This window comes from Carcharodon carcharias, chromosome 8 (genome assembly GCF_017639515.1).
Source record: "Carcharodon carcharias isolate sCarCar2 chromosome 8, sCarCar2.pri, whole genome shotgun sequence".
NCBI lineage: Eukaryota > Metazoa > Chordata > Chondrichthyes > Lamniformes > Lamnidae > Carcharodon > Carcharodon carcharias.
In genome coordinates, this window is record NC_054474.1 from 154,296,563 (window position 1) to 154,313,317 (window position 16,755).

Genomic DNA, 16,755 nt, shown 5'->3' on the forward strand with positions numbered 1-16,755 from the left:
AAGATAACTAATACAGAAACTTAATAGCCTTGTGGACTCTTGAGAACCCAAACCCGCCTCTCTTTCCATGCTTTGTTAACACCTAGGTGGCCCTGGAGAAGGAGAACGTGGTGCTTGCTGATATGTGGAGTTTGGGAGAACTGAGCTGCTTGGTTGGAGATTGGAGAGTGGTGGAAGATTATGAACTGGAGGTTATATTATGGAACCTCCAGGGATGTATTCAGGCAGAGTTGGCAACCCTAGGCAAAATAAATATACATATTATCATTGTGTAGGGAAAAGGTTTACAACTTCGGTTTGTGGAGAACTGTGAAGTGATTCAATTTGGTAGGAAGAACATGGAGAGACAATATAAAATTAAGGGCACAATTCTAAATGGGGGTGCAGGAGCAGAGGGACTTGGGTGTATATGTGCATATGTCATTGAAGGTGGCAGGAGAGGTTGAGAGCATGGTTAATAAAGCATACACTATCCAAGGCTTTAGTAATAGGGATAGAGAGTACAAGACCAAGGGGGTTATGCTGACCTTGTATAGGACACCAGTTCAGCCTCAGCTGATGTGTTGTGTCGAGCTCTGGGTGCCGTACTTTAGGAAGGATGTGAAGACATTGGAGAGAGTGCAGAAAAAATTCACAAGAATGGCTCCCAGAATGAGGAACTTGAGTGAGGAGGATAGATGGGAGAAGTTAGGACTATTTTCCTTGGAGAAAAGAAAGCTGAAAGGATATTTGAGAGAGGTATTCAAAATCATGGGAGATCAGGACAGAGTAGATAGGGAAAAACTGTTCCCGTTCGTGAAAGGCTCGAGAATGAGCGAGCACAGATTTAAAGTAATTCACAAAAGAAGCAAAAGCAACATAGAGAAAATCTTTTTCTCGCAGCGAGTGGTTAACGTTTGGAATGCATTGCCTGTGAGCGTGGTGGAGGCATTCAAAATTGAGGCATTCAAAAGGGAATTAGGTAGTTACCTAAAAGGGAAGAATGTGCAGGGTTACGGGGTAAAGGCGGGAGAATGGCATTAAGTGAATTGCTCATTCGGGGAGCCGGTGCAGACACGATGGGCCAAATGGTCTCCTTCTGAGCCATAAAATTCTGTGCTTCTGTGTAGGCAAAATAGATCTTTCAATCACACAGGCTGTTCATAAAGTCCCTGTGCAACATTAAACTTCAACATCCTTGGATGGGCACATGATAGAAACAAAATGTAAACAGTATGTGAAAGCATTACTCATAAATGGTTTTAATCTTAATGTTGTTGTTTTATTAATGCGTTTTCATTTTACTTCAGATGTCGTTTGAAAACAGTGTGAAACTGTTTTGAAAATGACATCAGTAGAAGAAGTGAATTTTGTAAAAAAAGAGAGTACTGGAAATACTCAATAGGTCAGGCAGCATCGGTGGAGGCAGAAACAGATTTAACAGACCTGATTTTAATTCTGTGCATGTGGATTGGTTTTGATTGAGTTGCCAAATCTCGACCAACATTTCAGGTCAATGACCTTTCTACCATGATTTGTTTTTATCTCAGATCTCCAGCATCTGCAATAGATTATTTTTAAAAAAAAATCTTTCATTTATATAATGCCTTTCATCAAGATTGGACATCTCAAGGTTCTTTACAGTCACAAGGTGCTTTTGAAGTTTAGTCACTGTTGTAATGTAGGAAATGCAGAAGCCAATTTGTGCACAGCAAGCTCCCATAAACAGGAATGTTATAATGAGCAAATATTCTTCTTTTGTAATGTTGATTGAGGAATAAATGTTGCCTAGGACAACTGCCCTTCAAAAGAGTGAACATGGATCTTTTACATCCACCTGAGAGGATAGACAGAGCCTCAGTTTAACATCCCATCTGAAAGACAGCACCTTCAACAGTGCAGTACTCCCTCTGTATTGTACTGGAGCGTCAGCCTTCCTTTTTGTGCTTAAGTCCAGGAGTGAGATTGAACCCATGTAGCAATCTAAAGTAAATAGCTTCATTTGATAAAAGCAATTTAATTTTTGAGAGTTTTATATAAAATATACTATTTATATAAATACATGTGCATGTATATGCCTGCCTCTGAAATATAGGTATGTATTTATAAATGTGATATACTTATATGTGTGCAATATATGTACACATTAATGTCTGCATTTGAAACATGTGAATGCATTTATGTAAATCAATACCTGCACCTATGTATGAATGATTTGTGCACTAATATGTCTACATATGCAATATATTTACATTTTTCTGTGCATATGCAATGTATGTACTTGTATATACATGTATGTATATGCAATATATGTACATGAAATATATGTGTGTATATGCAATGTGTGAACATATACATGCGTGCATATGCAATATATTTACGTGTGTGCAATTTATGTACATGCATTTGTGTGTATGTGAAATATATAAACATATATGTGCGCATATGTAATATACATACATGTATGTGTATTTGCAATTATATGCACGTTTATTTGCAATATATGTGCATATATACAATATATGAATGAACATGTATGTGTGCAGATGTAATACACCTACATGTATGTGTCTAAGCAAAATGTGCACATGTACATTTGCAATATATATGCGTATATGCACATGTGCATCTGCAATTTGTGCATGTATATGCAATATATGGACATATATGTGTGCACATGCAACATATGTATATGTGTGTGTGTGTATCTGATTGAAGCCACTTCACTTTTCCTGTAGGGCCAGTCTGCTGTTTGCGACGTGCCGTAAAATGTGAGCGGTCGCTGAGGAGACGGGAAGAAGCCTCCCCCTTTTACACAGCGCGAATGTTGTTAGTTATTGGGTGCAACATGTAAGTAAACGCGATAGATTTTTTTCTCAGTAATCCCCTCTCTGCTGTTTATCGCGGAGGGAAGGAGCGGACTGTTGAATATTTGTGATATAAGGGTGTAAAGGGCCTGGGCCTGAGGCCTGAGACTCCCCCCAATTTCCAAACCCACCACAGACTCTCATTCAGAGCCAATCCCTGCATTTAATGTCTCATAAAATAGTCGCTGAGTCAATGAGCAAAGGTTAGAACTCCGATTTAGTAAAACAAGGCGATGTTTAATTGTATTTAATTCAATCTGTTCCCTCTCTTTTCATTTGAAATGTGTTCTCCCTCAACCACAAAATTACCCTGATAATTAGTTTGGAGTTTTGTTATTTAAAGCTGATTTTTATTAACATTTCCTTGGGGCTTCAGTTAGTGGGAGACACTGGATGGATTTTTGTCCAAACATTATGAAAGGTTGCTTGTGTGCTATTTGTTTTTTGTCGTCTTCAAGTATTGTATGTCTTGCAAGATGGGTTTTTTTTATATATATATTCTTTCATAGGATGTGGGCTTTACGGGCAAGGCCAACATTTGTTGCCCATCCTTAATTGCCCTTGAACTGACCTTGCTAGGTCATTTCAGAGGGCAGTTAAGAGCAGACCACATTGCTGTGGGTCTTGAGTCACACCTAGGCCAGGCAAAGTAAGGATGGCAGATTTCCTTCCCTAAAGGGCATTAGTGACAATCAATTTTGTGATCATTGATAGTCTCGTGGTCACTATCACTGAGACTAGCTTACCAGCTGTCATGGATTTGAACCCATGTATCCAGAGCATTAGCATTTGCTAGTCCAGTGACATTAGCATTACACCATCGTCTCTCCAGATCTATTGATGTTAAGAAAGATATAATTTTAAGGAAATTAGATTACTGGATGAGGAACAAGGAACCCTTCAAAGTGGCATAAAGTAATATCGAAGTGTTGGATTGTATGCTCTGAGAAAAGATTGATTAAGCTGGGACTCTTCATCCCTAATAAGAGACGTCTAGGACATGATGCTAAGTGGGACGAAGAAACTATACACCTGAAAAAGATATTTCCCAAGATAATCCTGGCATAGTGAGCAGTTTCAGCAGTCTTAAGGTGAGTCTTTTCTGAAATCTGCCCAATCTGTAATACACCCTGGCATCAGCCTTAAATTTACCCTTCACATCCTTGAACTTATACCTTTTTCAACTAGCTTGGCATGTCTGAAAGTCATTTTTCAGATGTGATTTCTTCATCCCACTCAATATCATATTCCTATAGCAATGTCTTTTATTAGGTTTGAAGATTCCCAATCCTTCCTCTTAGTATTCCCCTCCAACACATTTGACCCCCCACTATACATTCCTTTGTATATAGTGCTCTCATTTTCTTCAAATTATTTTGAAAAGGGACACCATCAATACACCTGAAGTGATGAAAACAACCCCCTGGTTCTTTTCTCCACTTTTAACTGCCTCCTTAAACCTCTTGACCTTGCTTTCTCCACCTTCACCTCCTGACAAGTTTGTCAATATGATTGAGACCATATGTTCAACTGCTTCTGCCATATTGCTACCATCCTTTCCCCCATCAGAAAGTGGGGGGTGATGGTGCTGTAGTGGTAACGTCACTGGACTAGTAATCTGGAGGCTCAGGTTCGCGCTCTTGGTACTTAGGTTCAAATCCCACCACAGCAGCTAGTGGAATTTGAATTTAGTTAATAAATTTGGAATTGAAGCTGGTCTTAGCAATGATGACCATGGCAGCTAACATTGATTGTCGTAAAACCCCATCTGGTTCACTAATATCCTTAACTGGCTGGTCTGGCCTACGTGTGACTCCAGACCCACACCATTGGGTTTGTGGCTGTTGCCACAGCAATGTGGTTGACTCTTAAGTGCCCTTTGAAATGGGCAAGCTATTAAGCTCAATTAGAGATGGGCAACAAATGCTGATGTCTACAGCCCATGTAAGAATAAGAAACTAGCACAAGCGTGATGGGTGAATCAGACCCGGTGCAGCTTAGGATATGAACTTAATTTTACGGAAACTGAAAGATGGGGGAGCATTGGATGGGTAGTCTGGTAGCGTCTCCTGTGAAGCACCATGGAATGTTTCCCATGTTCAAGGCGCTATCATAAGTTACTGTTAGAAAATGTTGGGTGCTAGAACAAGGAGACAAGGCAGGTTGATCCTGAAAGAATGAACTAAGTGGGCCAAAGATCGTCGTTTTTTTCTGAATCCATCGTGTAATTTACTGGGTGATAACTTTTTTCTCCCTTTTCTTGACCCCCCCCCCCCAAAGCAAAAGCATAACTTTTGTTCAAGTCTTTAAAGCAAGATGTTTGATATACTTATTATTTGTTGAAACATTGTGTCTTTTTGAGCTAAATGCACTTCCCTGTTGGGTACATTGTATAAAGTTCTTTGACAGCTTCAATACTGCTGTGAATGTATTTACAAACTGCTCTTTCTTGTTCTTTTCTGCCTCTGGCTTTGTTTCACCTGGCGAGAACAGAAGGAAAGCTGTGAACTGGCACAATGGTCTCTTAAGATTCACTTTGGAAATGATCCCATTTTACAAGTGACAACTGATAGCCAGGTTTTGTCTGGTTAGACTGTAGCTCTACTGCAACTTTCGTGTCCATGCCAGAGGATTATTGAGTGTGTGGCAATGCAGACCAACAGTAAGGGCTTGGCCTGCTTCTAGAATGCATTTGAGCTCCGTAGCATGGCACAACACTTGGGCATGGCACTGCATTACATCTAACTCCAGTGCAATGTTGAAGGCAGGTTTACAACGTGCTCAGGGTGAATCTCCTGAGCACTTTAGAAGTGTACAGCTTTTGAATTGTTAAAGATGAAGCAGCTGACGATCAGGGTGACAGACCCACAGAGTTCTCTTCTGCTGGACTGAGTCAGTTTGCAGCCCTCAGAAATGACATGGGTCTCCCTGGCTAAGTTTTGCATTCTTTGCAACTGTCTCTGCTTGAAATGCATGATAATTTTTGTTTCTGCTACTGCTGTTAGCTATATACTTGCTCTGACCCCCTCCCAGTCTCTCCTAATGGCAGTGTGAAGAATTGACAAGGGAAAGTATAGTCAGATCGGTAAATATACAGCGGGCAACTCTCACTTCTAGTTAATGGCCTTCTTTACTGAAATGCAAATGTTGTCTTTGCAAAGGAAATCATATTGAGATTAGGGCTCTTTCTTCCCTCTTGCTTCAGTGCCCTGAATTGTAGGAGGTATGTAAATCACAGTATGTGGGCTGTATATTCAGGCATCACTATCCCCATCCAAAATGAAAATGATTGGATAATTCCCCTGTCACTCACTCACCTGGAGCCTGCAGTGCTGGAAGTGACTGGGATTGCTTTTAAGTACATAATTTGTTTTATGTAGCTATTTTCTACTCATTGCACTCAGCTGGAAACGTTACCCTGCTCTGATCAGATGATGTTGCTGTAGGTTTGGTCCTGAGTTCTGTTTGCTGTAGTTCATAGAGGTTCTTTAAACAAACTCTCGATAGACTATTTGCTATAGTGTGCTGTTGAAATAGACCCTGTTTGCTGTGGATCCTGCCATAAATCCTGCCCCACCTCATACTCATTGGCTCACACAGTTGTGTCAGTCGACATTCTGTAGAATATATGTTCAGGATAGTGATACTGATGCAATTATGACTACACTAACACTACATCTGTAGCATCTCTGTGACGTAGTTTCACTGTACATGTATGCTAAGGTGTAGTGTAAATCGCCAGACTAAGGGTTGGATTTGACTCTAGAACAAGGAGCTGAGACACCGTTTGAGGACAGGTTTAGTTCTTGGGTTGACAGAATTAATATATTTCATGCCTCTGAGCAGCTTTTTGAAGTGGACTCAAACTGATTTAAATATTTTATAGAATACAGATATTCTTGCCTGTTTTCTCTAAACATTGAAATTTTAACCCTGGAGGGGTCCTCATGCGTGCTAGGCTTAGACCAGTAGCTGCAGTATAAATGTGCCATTAGAGAAAGTAACAAAGGCACAAACATAATTCCAACTTTAGATCACTGATCTATGAAAGGAATTTGAGCCTAAATTCATTATAAATCAGGTGGGATTGCCAACTTAGTGTGAGGCAAATTTTGTACTAAATTAAGCACATACCCTCTGGAAACTGGACGGACTATCCAAACTCATTTCATATAGGGACCTTGCTGTCAGAACAAGTCTTAATCCCTCATATTGGCCTGATTTCAAGGTTGGGCCCTAGAAAGGCTTGTGTCTAACCCAGTTCTCCACCCAGTTCCATACCCCATCTTGAGGCACCCTCCCTCTCTTCCTCTTACCTACATTGACAAGCTGCTGCTCTGTCAGTGCTGGAGGACCTCCTTTTGACCCTCCAGTGTTGGGAGCCTGCCCGCTGTCCTTAATTGGATGGTGAGCACACCTTCTGACCATTAATTGGCCATTCACCTTCAATATTGTGTGCAGTTTTGGTCTCTTTATTTAAAGAAGGATGTAACTGCATTGGAGGCTGTTCAGAGGTGGTTTACTAGATTGATACCTGGAATGAATGGGTTGTCTTATGAAGAAAGGTTGGACAGACTGAGCTTGTTTCCACTGGACTTTAGAAGAGTGAGGGGTGATTTGATTGAAGTGTACAAGATCCTGAATGGCCTTGACAAGGTGGACGTGGAAAAGATGTTTCCTCTTGTGGATGAGTCAGAACTAGGGGGCACTGTTTTAAAATTAGAGGTCATCCTTTTAAGACAGAGATGAGAATTTTTTTCTGAGTTGTGTGACTTTGGAACACTCTGCCTCAGAAGGCAGTGGAGGCGGAGGTCATTGAATATTTTTGAGGCAAAGGTAGTTCTTGTTAGGTAAGGGAATCAAAGGTTATAGGGTGTAGATGAGAATGTGGAATTCGAAACACAAGCAAATCAGCCATGATCTTATTGAATGGCAGAGCAGGCTTGAGGGGCCGAATGGTCGACTCCTGTTCCTACTTATATTCTTATCCCTAGGAAAATGTGTCGCGTGACTATTTACGAAATGGGGCAGAGACATGTGTCCCATCTGATCTTGGCATCAGAGTAGCAACTCCAAAACAAAATCCTGCACAAACCCTTAGCCTTAGTCCATCCACATTTAAACCTTATCAACCTTCACCATATTGTCACACTTCCTCCTCCATGAGCATGTTCATTCTACTTAAAATAAGGAAAGTGTGATTAGCGCACCCCTGTTCAAGAGTCAACAATAATATTGTGCCTGCTGAGAGACTGGACTTATCCTGCTCATTGTAGACCAGTTTGTGGTTAGGGATAGGGAGGATAGACGTAGGTGCTGTTAAATTACTTGTTATGTTGGAGTTGGTGTGAAACTCGAGTGGTGAGGCATTATCTCCTGAAGAGGGTTCTGCACCTTGTGCTTGAATGTGTTCTGCATGGCTTCACATTCAAACTAGACTGAATCATTAGCTCTAGGAGTCAAGGTAGTTTTACACCAATGCAAGATACGTATGAAAGTTGGCAATAAATAAAGCTGGTACTTAAATGTTGTTGTTGTGTGGCACCCTGTGACAAGTCAAAATTTTTCTATTTAAACAGGATGAATGCAACAGTTTATAATTGACATATTCATGGGTGTTTTTTTAAATTCCAATCTTGAGTTCCCTCCAAGATGGTAGAAGCTGAACCTTAAGTACTGGAATCAGTTGAAGTGTCTTGGCAGTACTACTGTACTGGGCAAGATTTGGCACAGCTCTAACTGATCCTGTGCTTGAGCTTAAGTTTCTACTATGTTTAAAAGGCACAATTTAACAAGTAAATTTATCTATAATGGAAGTTTAAAAGGAGAGCAAATCCCCATCAGAATCATCATGCCAGCCTTTTGCTGGATAAGATTATGTTTTAACAGCAAGGAGTTGTTATTGCATTTGGTCTGTTTTTAATGGGCAGTTGACGCATCTTTTCTGGAAAAAATCTTTTCTGAGTAATCATTGACCTTGCCTGAAATGCCTCCATTTGCGACCATTTCTAGAATCTGTGTTTGGTCCCTGCTTGTGGAAATTCAATTCCAAAACATACTGACACTCTGATTTTTGCAAGATTGCTCAGGTAAAAATCAGGCCACTTCCAATTGATAGTCACTCAGTAGTTTTGCCAACCATGGTATTGCTTTTAACCAACATCTCAGTACTGATTTTATGTTACTGAACCTCTGTGAATCATGTAGCCAAAGTTTGTAACCTTGGTAATTAGTCAGTGAGGTGAACATGCAAAATACTCACTGTATTTGGTAGGGTAATGGTGGTGAGTGCAGTGTCTTTAGCAGCTGTGTTCCTGGTGTGAGCAACTGATATTAGGAAGATATTGGAAATTGCACTCCACACAGATTATCAGCCCGGAGGAAGTATTGTCCTGGGCAGTAAGTATAATAATACCGTAAAATCTAGCTGGTTCTGTGCAAGTAAATAGGACTAATAATATGCTATCATGTAAAATATCTAAATCAGACATTCTTTTACATGCCTTTATTCATTCATAAGGTCAATTTATCACTTGTACATGTTCCAACTTTTAAAAGTTGACCTCCAAAAGGCTTGAGGGCACGAATTCAGGATGGCTTTGGCTTTCACTTTCAGCCGTGATCCTCCTGGTTTTTCTCCTCATTCCTGTCCAGCATCCAAATTCCTCCTCCTCCTGACTTTGAAGCATATGAGATGTCTGGCTGCGTTTTAAAACTGCTGCGTGAGTGTAAGTTGTTACTAATCTGGGACATTTTTTGGAACTCACTAGCACAGGGAGCGGTTGAAGCAAACAGTGTGGAAGCATTTAAGGGAGAAGGGAATAGATAGTCACATTGGTAGATTTAGATGAGACAAGATGGGAGGAGTAGAGTGATCCAGCATGGATTGGTTGGGCTGAAAGGCCTGTTTCTGTGCCATTTATCCTATATATGGCCTTCTCTCATCTTGACTTTCTGGTTTGCCTTACCAGAAGTGAACAGCAAGAATAGAAATTGTGAATCCAGTAGCACAGCTAAGGGTTAGATTCAAAAAGTTACATTTAATAAAACTTAATGGAAAATCAAAATTATATGTCATTTAAAATTTTTGCAATATTGGAGATAGAAGGAAACAGGACAACAATGTAAAATATACAGGAGTGCCACTCGTAGAAACCCTCTGGGTGAACAAATAGCTCTCCTTCCTCCTCTCCATCCCCCAAAATGCCTTCCTGCTTCTCAGTGATGGATGAATTGGGCATGGATGTTCACCTGCATTCCCCACCCCCCCTCCCCCCGGCCACACACACACACACACACACCTCACTTTCAGGAGTAATTGGATTCAAACTGTCACATTGTAAAAGAGGCCAGCTGTATGACCCACAAATAAACCAGAAAATGAAATAAGATCTGATTGAAACCAATTTCCACAGAAAGACAATCCATAATGCAAGAGGGCAACAGGGAGAGGTCATAGTTGGATTAAATGAGTATCTTTTTAAAAAATTGTATTCTTTCATGGGATCTGGGAATCGTTGGGAAGACCAGCATTTGTTGCCTATCCCTAATTGCCCTTGAACTGAGTGGCTTGCTGGGCCATTTCAGAGGGCAGCTAAGAGTCAGCTGCATTCTGCACTTGTGAAACTCAGTTAAAACCCTAGAGAGGGCGACTCACCTTCACCACTCCTTTTTGAAACACCAGCTGATTGGAAAGAATTATTCCTGTTTAAATTTTGGTAAACACTGGGCTGCGATGACATCATCAGAGGCACTGACTTGGATACAGTTATTGAACTCAGCTTTCAGGATGCCAAATGAGCCAAGTATACAGAGAATTAAAATCTCAGGACAATGTAGTATTAGCATTAACTGTAACTGGTAACTCAGATCCCTCACTCTGAAATGCAGTTTCCTTTAAAAGCAAATGGCCACTTTCATGGCATCAGACTCATTCTTGTGCGAATTTGCTTCCCTTCTATCTGGTTAGATTGCTGATTCTTAACTGCGGTGCAATTTTACAAGGCTGGCAAAAATCTGATCTTGACCTAGGATTGATGCACCCATCATATGCAAAGAATTCCCTTGTGCACATGAGGATTGATGTTCTGCTATTGTGCATTGCACAAGTCAGCATCTTCAGGGGGGACTGGGAGAATGGTGGAAAACCTTTCTGTAGAACTGAAGAAAGCTCCAGTGTTATGTTTTTTTTTAATGTGATTTCATCTTTTGCTTTTCTCTTGCAGGAATAGTCTTCAGAAGAGACATGGCAGATCATAGACTGCAGATGAACAGGAATCAGTGGGAAGCTGTTGACCAGTAATAAACAATGATTTGTTTTCTATTAGCAAAGTCACTTTTCCTGGGGCTCCAATCACCGAGGGGACACTGCAACAACCTGCCTTGATGCCTGTGATCCCAATCCCCCGCCGGGTGCGTTCCTTCCACGGCCCCCACACTACATGCCTGCACTCGGCATGCGGCCCCGTACGGACCACTCACCTTGTCCGGACCAAGTACAACAACTTCGACCTTTACTTGAAATCACGGTGGATGTATGGCTTTGTCCGTTTTCTGCTGTATTTCAGCTGCAGCCTCTTTACGTCCATACTCTGGGTGGCACTGTCCATCCTCTTCTGTATCCAGTACTTCTCCATACGTGTGTCCCTGCGCTTTCAGTACAAGCTCTCCATAGTGCTCCTGTTGCTGGGGCGCAGGCGTGTTGATTTCAACACCATCAATGAACTCTTTATCTATGGGATTCATGTGACCATGCTGCTAGTTGGAGGACTGGGCTGGTGTTTTATGGTATTTGTTGATATGTAAATAAGAGTGCATGTGAAAAGAAACAGTTTTGTGCATTACAATGTAAAATATATTGTTTACAATCCTGCAAAAAGATTTATTTGATTTTATATATTTTAAATCAGCAAGTTTAAAAAAATTGAAGACTGTCCCCTCTCTCTCTCCCTTCTCCCACTTCCCTTCACCCCCAGTGCATGGTATCTAATCCTCACTTTGATCTAGAAAAGAAAGACTTGCATTTATATAGCGTGTTTCATGACCACTAAACTTCTCAAAGTTTTATAGCCAAAATAATACTTTTTTGAAGTGTAGTCACTGTTGTAAAGTAGGAAAGCCAATTTGCACACAGCAAGCTCCTGCAAACAGCAATGTGATAATGACCAGATAATCTGTTTTTGTGATATTGGTTGAGGGATAAATAATGGCCAGGGCACTGGGGATAACTCCTCTGCTGTTCTTTGAAATGCCATGGGATCTTTTACATCCACCCGAACATGCAAATGGGGCCTGGTTTAACATTGCATATCAAAGATGGCACCTCTGAAGGTGCAGCACTCCCTCAGTACTGCACTATGGTATTACACACTATAGACCTTATTGGTGGCTTGTTTGTTAAATCTAGTATGGAATTAAGGTGTACGGACTAAAATGGTTCCCAGTATCCAGGTTTGTACTAAGTTATCTGATCTTCATGTCTTGAAAATAGGGCTACTACAATTGTCCTTCATGCCCCATGGCTAGGGAACAGGAGAAAAATAATAAACCAATGTTTCCCTACTCCTGGAAAATGTGTTGATGTGGATGTTGGGTGAGGACAGAATATGCTGTGATCCTCTCTTAAGCTCAAAGAGTCTGAAACCTGTGTCTTTTGCACCAATAGTCAATTGGGTGAGCAATTGGGAGCCGCATGATGCCTGTGGAACTGTACAGCAAGAAGTTGATGTTAAGAGGAGTTGAAAATGGCTTTAAGAAATAAATAGGCTATCCCAGTTAATCTGTCAAAAGACTTTGAAAAGATTAAAGCTGTTCTAAAATAGGAAGGACGAAAGTGGAACATGAAAAGGAGAAACTGGTTGGAAAATTGGAAAAGCAGAAGATTTTAAATTGTTACTGTCAGTGTTTGAAACAGACCACTATGCATCATTTAGGGGGAAGTTGAGGTGCTCTTCGCACATTATACATTGAGAATTGCATTGGATCAAAGATAGAAAAATCATTACGGGAATTCAAGGGTTAGTTGAAATGACAAGCCACAGGGAGGATAGGAACACCCATGGGTTCAATAATGTAGTGGCTGTAATGCTACGACTAACAACCATGAGACAGCTCAAATCCCATGAAAGAGAATTCAGTATCTTGGATGATTGACAGGCTGCTGCATTGCCACTAAAAACCCCACTTATTCATTAATGTCCTTAAGGGTTTGGAACCCTGCCATGGACTTGAGGCAATTTTTTTTAAGGAGCAAGCTGGTATGATCTTGAGTGCACTACCTGGAAGGGTCGTGGAAGCAGATTCAGCAGTAACTTTTAAAAGGGAATTAGGTATATAATTGGCAAGGAAACTTTTGCAGGGCTATGGTGAAAGTTCAGGAGTGTGGAACTAATTGAATAGCTCAAAGAACTGGCACTGATGTTACAGGCCAAATGGCTGTGATCCCACATTACACTATCTGGCCTACTAGTGGCTCTGGTTGACAATAGTTGACAATCTTTTCTGAAGTAGTCGCAGGGCACTTTTTTTTGTAACAATAGGAGGAAAGAGCCCATCACCACACTCTAGCGATGGAAAATAAATGTGGATTGCCAACGTTGTCCACTTCCTGACTACCTCGAACAAATTTCTGAGCACAGTAATGTGAAGGAAATAAATGACTATTAACAGATAATAGCAAAATACTGTGGATGCTGGAAATCTGAAATAAAGCAGAAAATGCTGGAAAAACTCAGCAGGTCTGGCAGCACCTGTGGAGAGAGAAAATCAGATAAAGTTTAGAGTCTGTATGACTCTTCTCCAGGGCTATATATTCTGAAGAAGAGTATTAATAGAAATCCTCACTAATTCCAAAATACTTCAGCTTCAATTTCATGCTCATTCTGCTGTCCAACACGTGAGATTGAGTGCAGCACTGAAAATTTTAATCTGAAGGCTTTTTCTTTTTAAATGTTTGGGCATTATATTTCAAGATCAGAAACATAAAATTGTGTGACAGCCCTGATGCATCACATTATTCAGTATCAGAATGTTGTATTCAGATGTACAGTTTTCAAAAATTCATAAAAGGCTCATTTTGTCATTGTGTAAATTTATTTGAAATTTGGTGCACGATATCCAGGCCAAGTGTTATCAGTCAAATCCACTCAGCCTGGCACCTCCAATGGCTCCAGGCCTTCTGGAAAATTGTAGCAACAAATCACACCACACTTGTAGAAATCTGTAGCTTTCTTCGGGCTATCTTAAATCGCGTGCAGTAGAAGTACAGTGTCTTAAATCTGGCTATCCAAAAACCGGACATTTTTCTCTCGGTTGCTGCTCCTGGAACAAAGTACAGGAATGAAGAGGCCATTTTTGGACTGATCCCAAAGGGCAGAATCAGCAAGAGTTGTGCACACACAGGACCCGAGTCCATTGTAGCGTTTTAAGATCTCCCTCCCCTCCAGCCTTCCCTATTCTCCGGATACAAAGCTGCCTGTTCCACCAGTGGGAACATTCTGATTACAACTTTGCCAATCACTTTCTGGTGGGAGGATCAGAAACCAGCCGTTTCTCTCTCAATCCTTGAAGGAGCTAGTTGTAAATCCAAGATCCAGGAAGTCCGAAACCCAGTTCAGTCTTGGTCCCCATGTTGCTGGATTTGGGAGACTGTACCTGCAGCGATATTGAATTATTTTAGTTCAGTTTAGGCAGCTTAATTTGAAATATTTGTCCTATATTTGGAGCCCTTGGTATGCATATTTACATTTCTCTCCCCGACTTGCATAAAAAGATTGTATGGAAAAATGGCAAAATGGTTCAAAATGACGAGCACCTCCAGGTTGCAGTTGATTTCACATCTCCCAACATGTTGTGGTCCATCAGATCAGTGATGACTTCGCTGGCTGGTTAAGTGCATGGTAAAATGTATAATCAAGTGAAGGTTATCCTGACCATTAAAACTTTGAAATAAGTGAGTTTTCCATGATATTAGTCATGAGTATTCTCGGGTTGTGGTATTTTGCAGCCAATCTAACCTGTGCCTCCTGTGTCAGTCAGAGGGCAGATGTAATTACTTGTAAACTTCAGGCTTCACACCAGTTAATCCTATTAGATGCAAAACAATCTTTTACAAAAAAGTGACACCTGAAATGTGACAGATGTGAACTGGATGCGAGAGTTTCATAGATGCTAATATTCAATTCATTGTAAATGAAATAAATTTAGACTCTATGACTCTTTTGAGATCAAGTCATGCAATTAAGATTGAAGAACTGCAGTTAAATTAGGGGGAAATGGTGGCTCAGTGGTAATGTCACTGGGCTAATAAACTGGAGGCCCAGGCTAATGATCCAGTGACATAGGTTCAAATCCTAATGTGGCAGCTGGTGGAATTTAACTTCAATTGATAATTCTAGAATTGAAAGCTAGTCTCAGTAATGGTGACCATGAAACTACCATTGATTGTTGTAAAAACCCATCTGGTTCTTTAGGGAAGGAAATCTGCCACCCTTACCTGGTCTGGCCTACATGAGACTCCAGACCCACAAGCAATGTTGTTGACTCTTAACTGCCCTCTGCAATGGCCTAGCAAGCTACTCAGTTCAAGGGCATTTAGGGATAAGCAACAAATGCTGGCCTGGCTAGTGACACCCACAACCTAGGAAAGAAAAAAGAAATTCCCATTGTTAGTTCAAATCTCTGATTCTATTTTTCCTAATAGCTAGGAATTGGTTGATCTTTAAAACTAGTCCAGTTTCATTGCACAAAATGCTCAGCACAATCTTATTGACACTAAATTTCAGCTAAACTTTTTTACAAGCTATATAGGGTTGAGTAAGACCATTTAACTTATTGTGGTTCACCCATCCTCAATTACAGCACTCAACTGCTGCTTGAATTATTCCAGAGCATAAGTCTCCAAAATCATACCAGAAGTTAATTCCAAATGTTGATTGCTCTTTGTAAATTAGAATATTGAGTTATCACGGTTACGTTTAGCTGCTTTCAGCCTGTTCTATTCACTGCGCCCCCTTCTCCACCACCACCACCTTATCTTCTGTTACAGTTCAATTTGAAGTAATGCTGTCGATTTACTTTCTCTGCAGTTCACTATGTTGTGTTCCCTTCTTTGTCACTTTCTTCCAAGCCAAGTTTCTTCAGTTTTTTCCTCATTGTTCAGTTTTCTGACACTAGGGAGCAGTCACACGGGTGATCTATGAAACACTTTGAATGTCTACTTTTTGCTTTGGTGACAAGACTGGGCATTGAGCACTGTACAGCTTAAGCTTGGTTTCTGCTCACTTGTACTCTTCTGTTTTACCTGTGTAGTTAAGCATTTTATTTGCTTTGCTAATTATTGCTGTGCAGTAACCGGGTATCAGTGTCAGATCTACCAATACTTCTAGATTTCTTTCAATTCCATCCATAGCTGTTTCAACACCGGTCATCGAGTGCCAGTGTTGTCCAACCTAGCAGATCTTCATCACAATCATCAGCAGTTCAAATTCTCATCCCCATACTACTAGAGGATACTGTGCACTCACAAGAATGTATTTGTTTTGAGCTCTTAGCTATCAAAGACAATCACCTTTTTATTCAAAATACATTTCAATTATCACCAATTATGGGAGATGTTAGCTTTATAATTTCCCTAGTGAAGACTTGGAGGAAGTGATTAGTGTATTACTCATTTTCTGGGCATACTTCACTGTTCCTGTTGAGTTCCTTTGGAAGTTCCAATGAACCTTTACAAAACAATGGTTTGGCCTCAACTGGAGGAATAGGTCCAATTCTAGGCACTGCACTTTATGATGGATGTGAAGGCTTTAGAGAGAATGCAGGTTGTTCTCCTTAGAGAACAGTTTGAGAAGAGATTTGATAGAGGTATTCAAAATCATGACGGGTCTAGACAGAGTAGATAGAGAGAAAC

The 16,755-nt window shown here is 40.6% G+C and overlaps 1 protein-coding gene across 2 annotated transcripts; it reads left to right on the forward strand.

The window, feature by feature from the left end:
* The first annotated feature begins 2,732 nt into the window (after positions 1-2,732).
* On the forward strand, positions 2,733-11,724 carry LOC121280690 (transmembrane protein 250). Of its 2 annotated transcripts, XM_041192782.1 has the most exons (3): positions 2,733-2,829; positions 3,836-3,937; positions 11,072-11,724. In XM_041192782.1, exon 3 carries the CDS (start codon positions 11,232-11,234, stop codon positions 11,649-11,651), a length of 420 nt encoding a protein of 139 aa, XP_041048716.1. In that variant the 5' UTR covers positions 2,733-2,829; positions 3,836-3,937; positions 11,072-11,231; the 3' UTR covers positions 11,652-11,724. The 2 variants fall into 2 exon arrangements, with proteins under 2 accessions (XP_041048716.1, XP_041048715.1); XM_041192781.1 differs by lacking the exon at positions 3,836-3,937.
* Positions 11,725-16,755: the final 5,031 nt, after the last annotated feature.

Coding starts and splice junctions, on each gene's coding strand:
- LOC121280690 (XM_041192782.1), top strand. CDS start 11,232: ATGCCTGTGATCCCAATCCCCCGCCGGGTGCGTTCCTTCCACGGCCCC.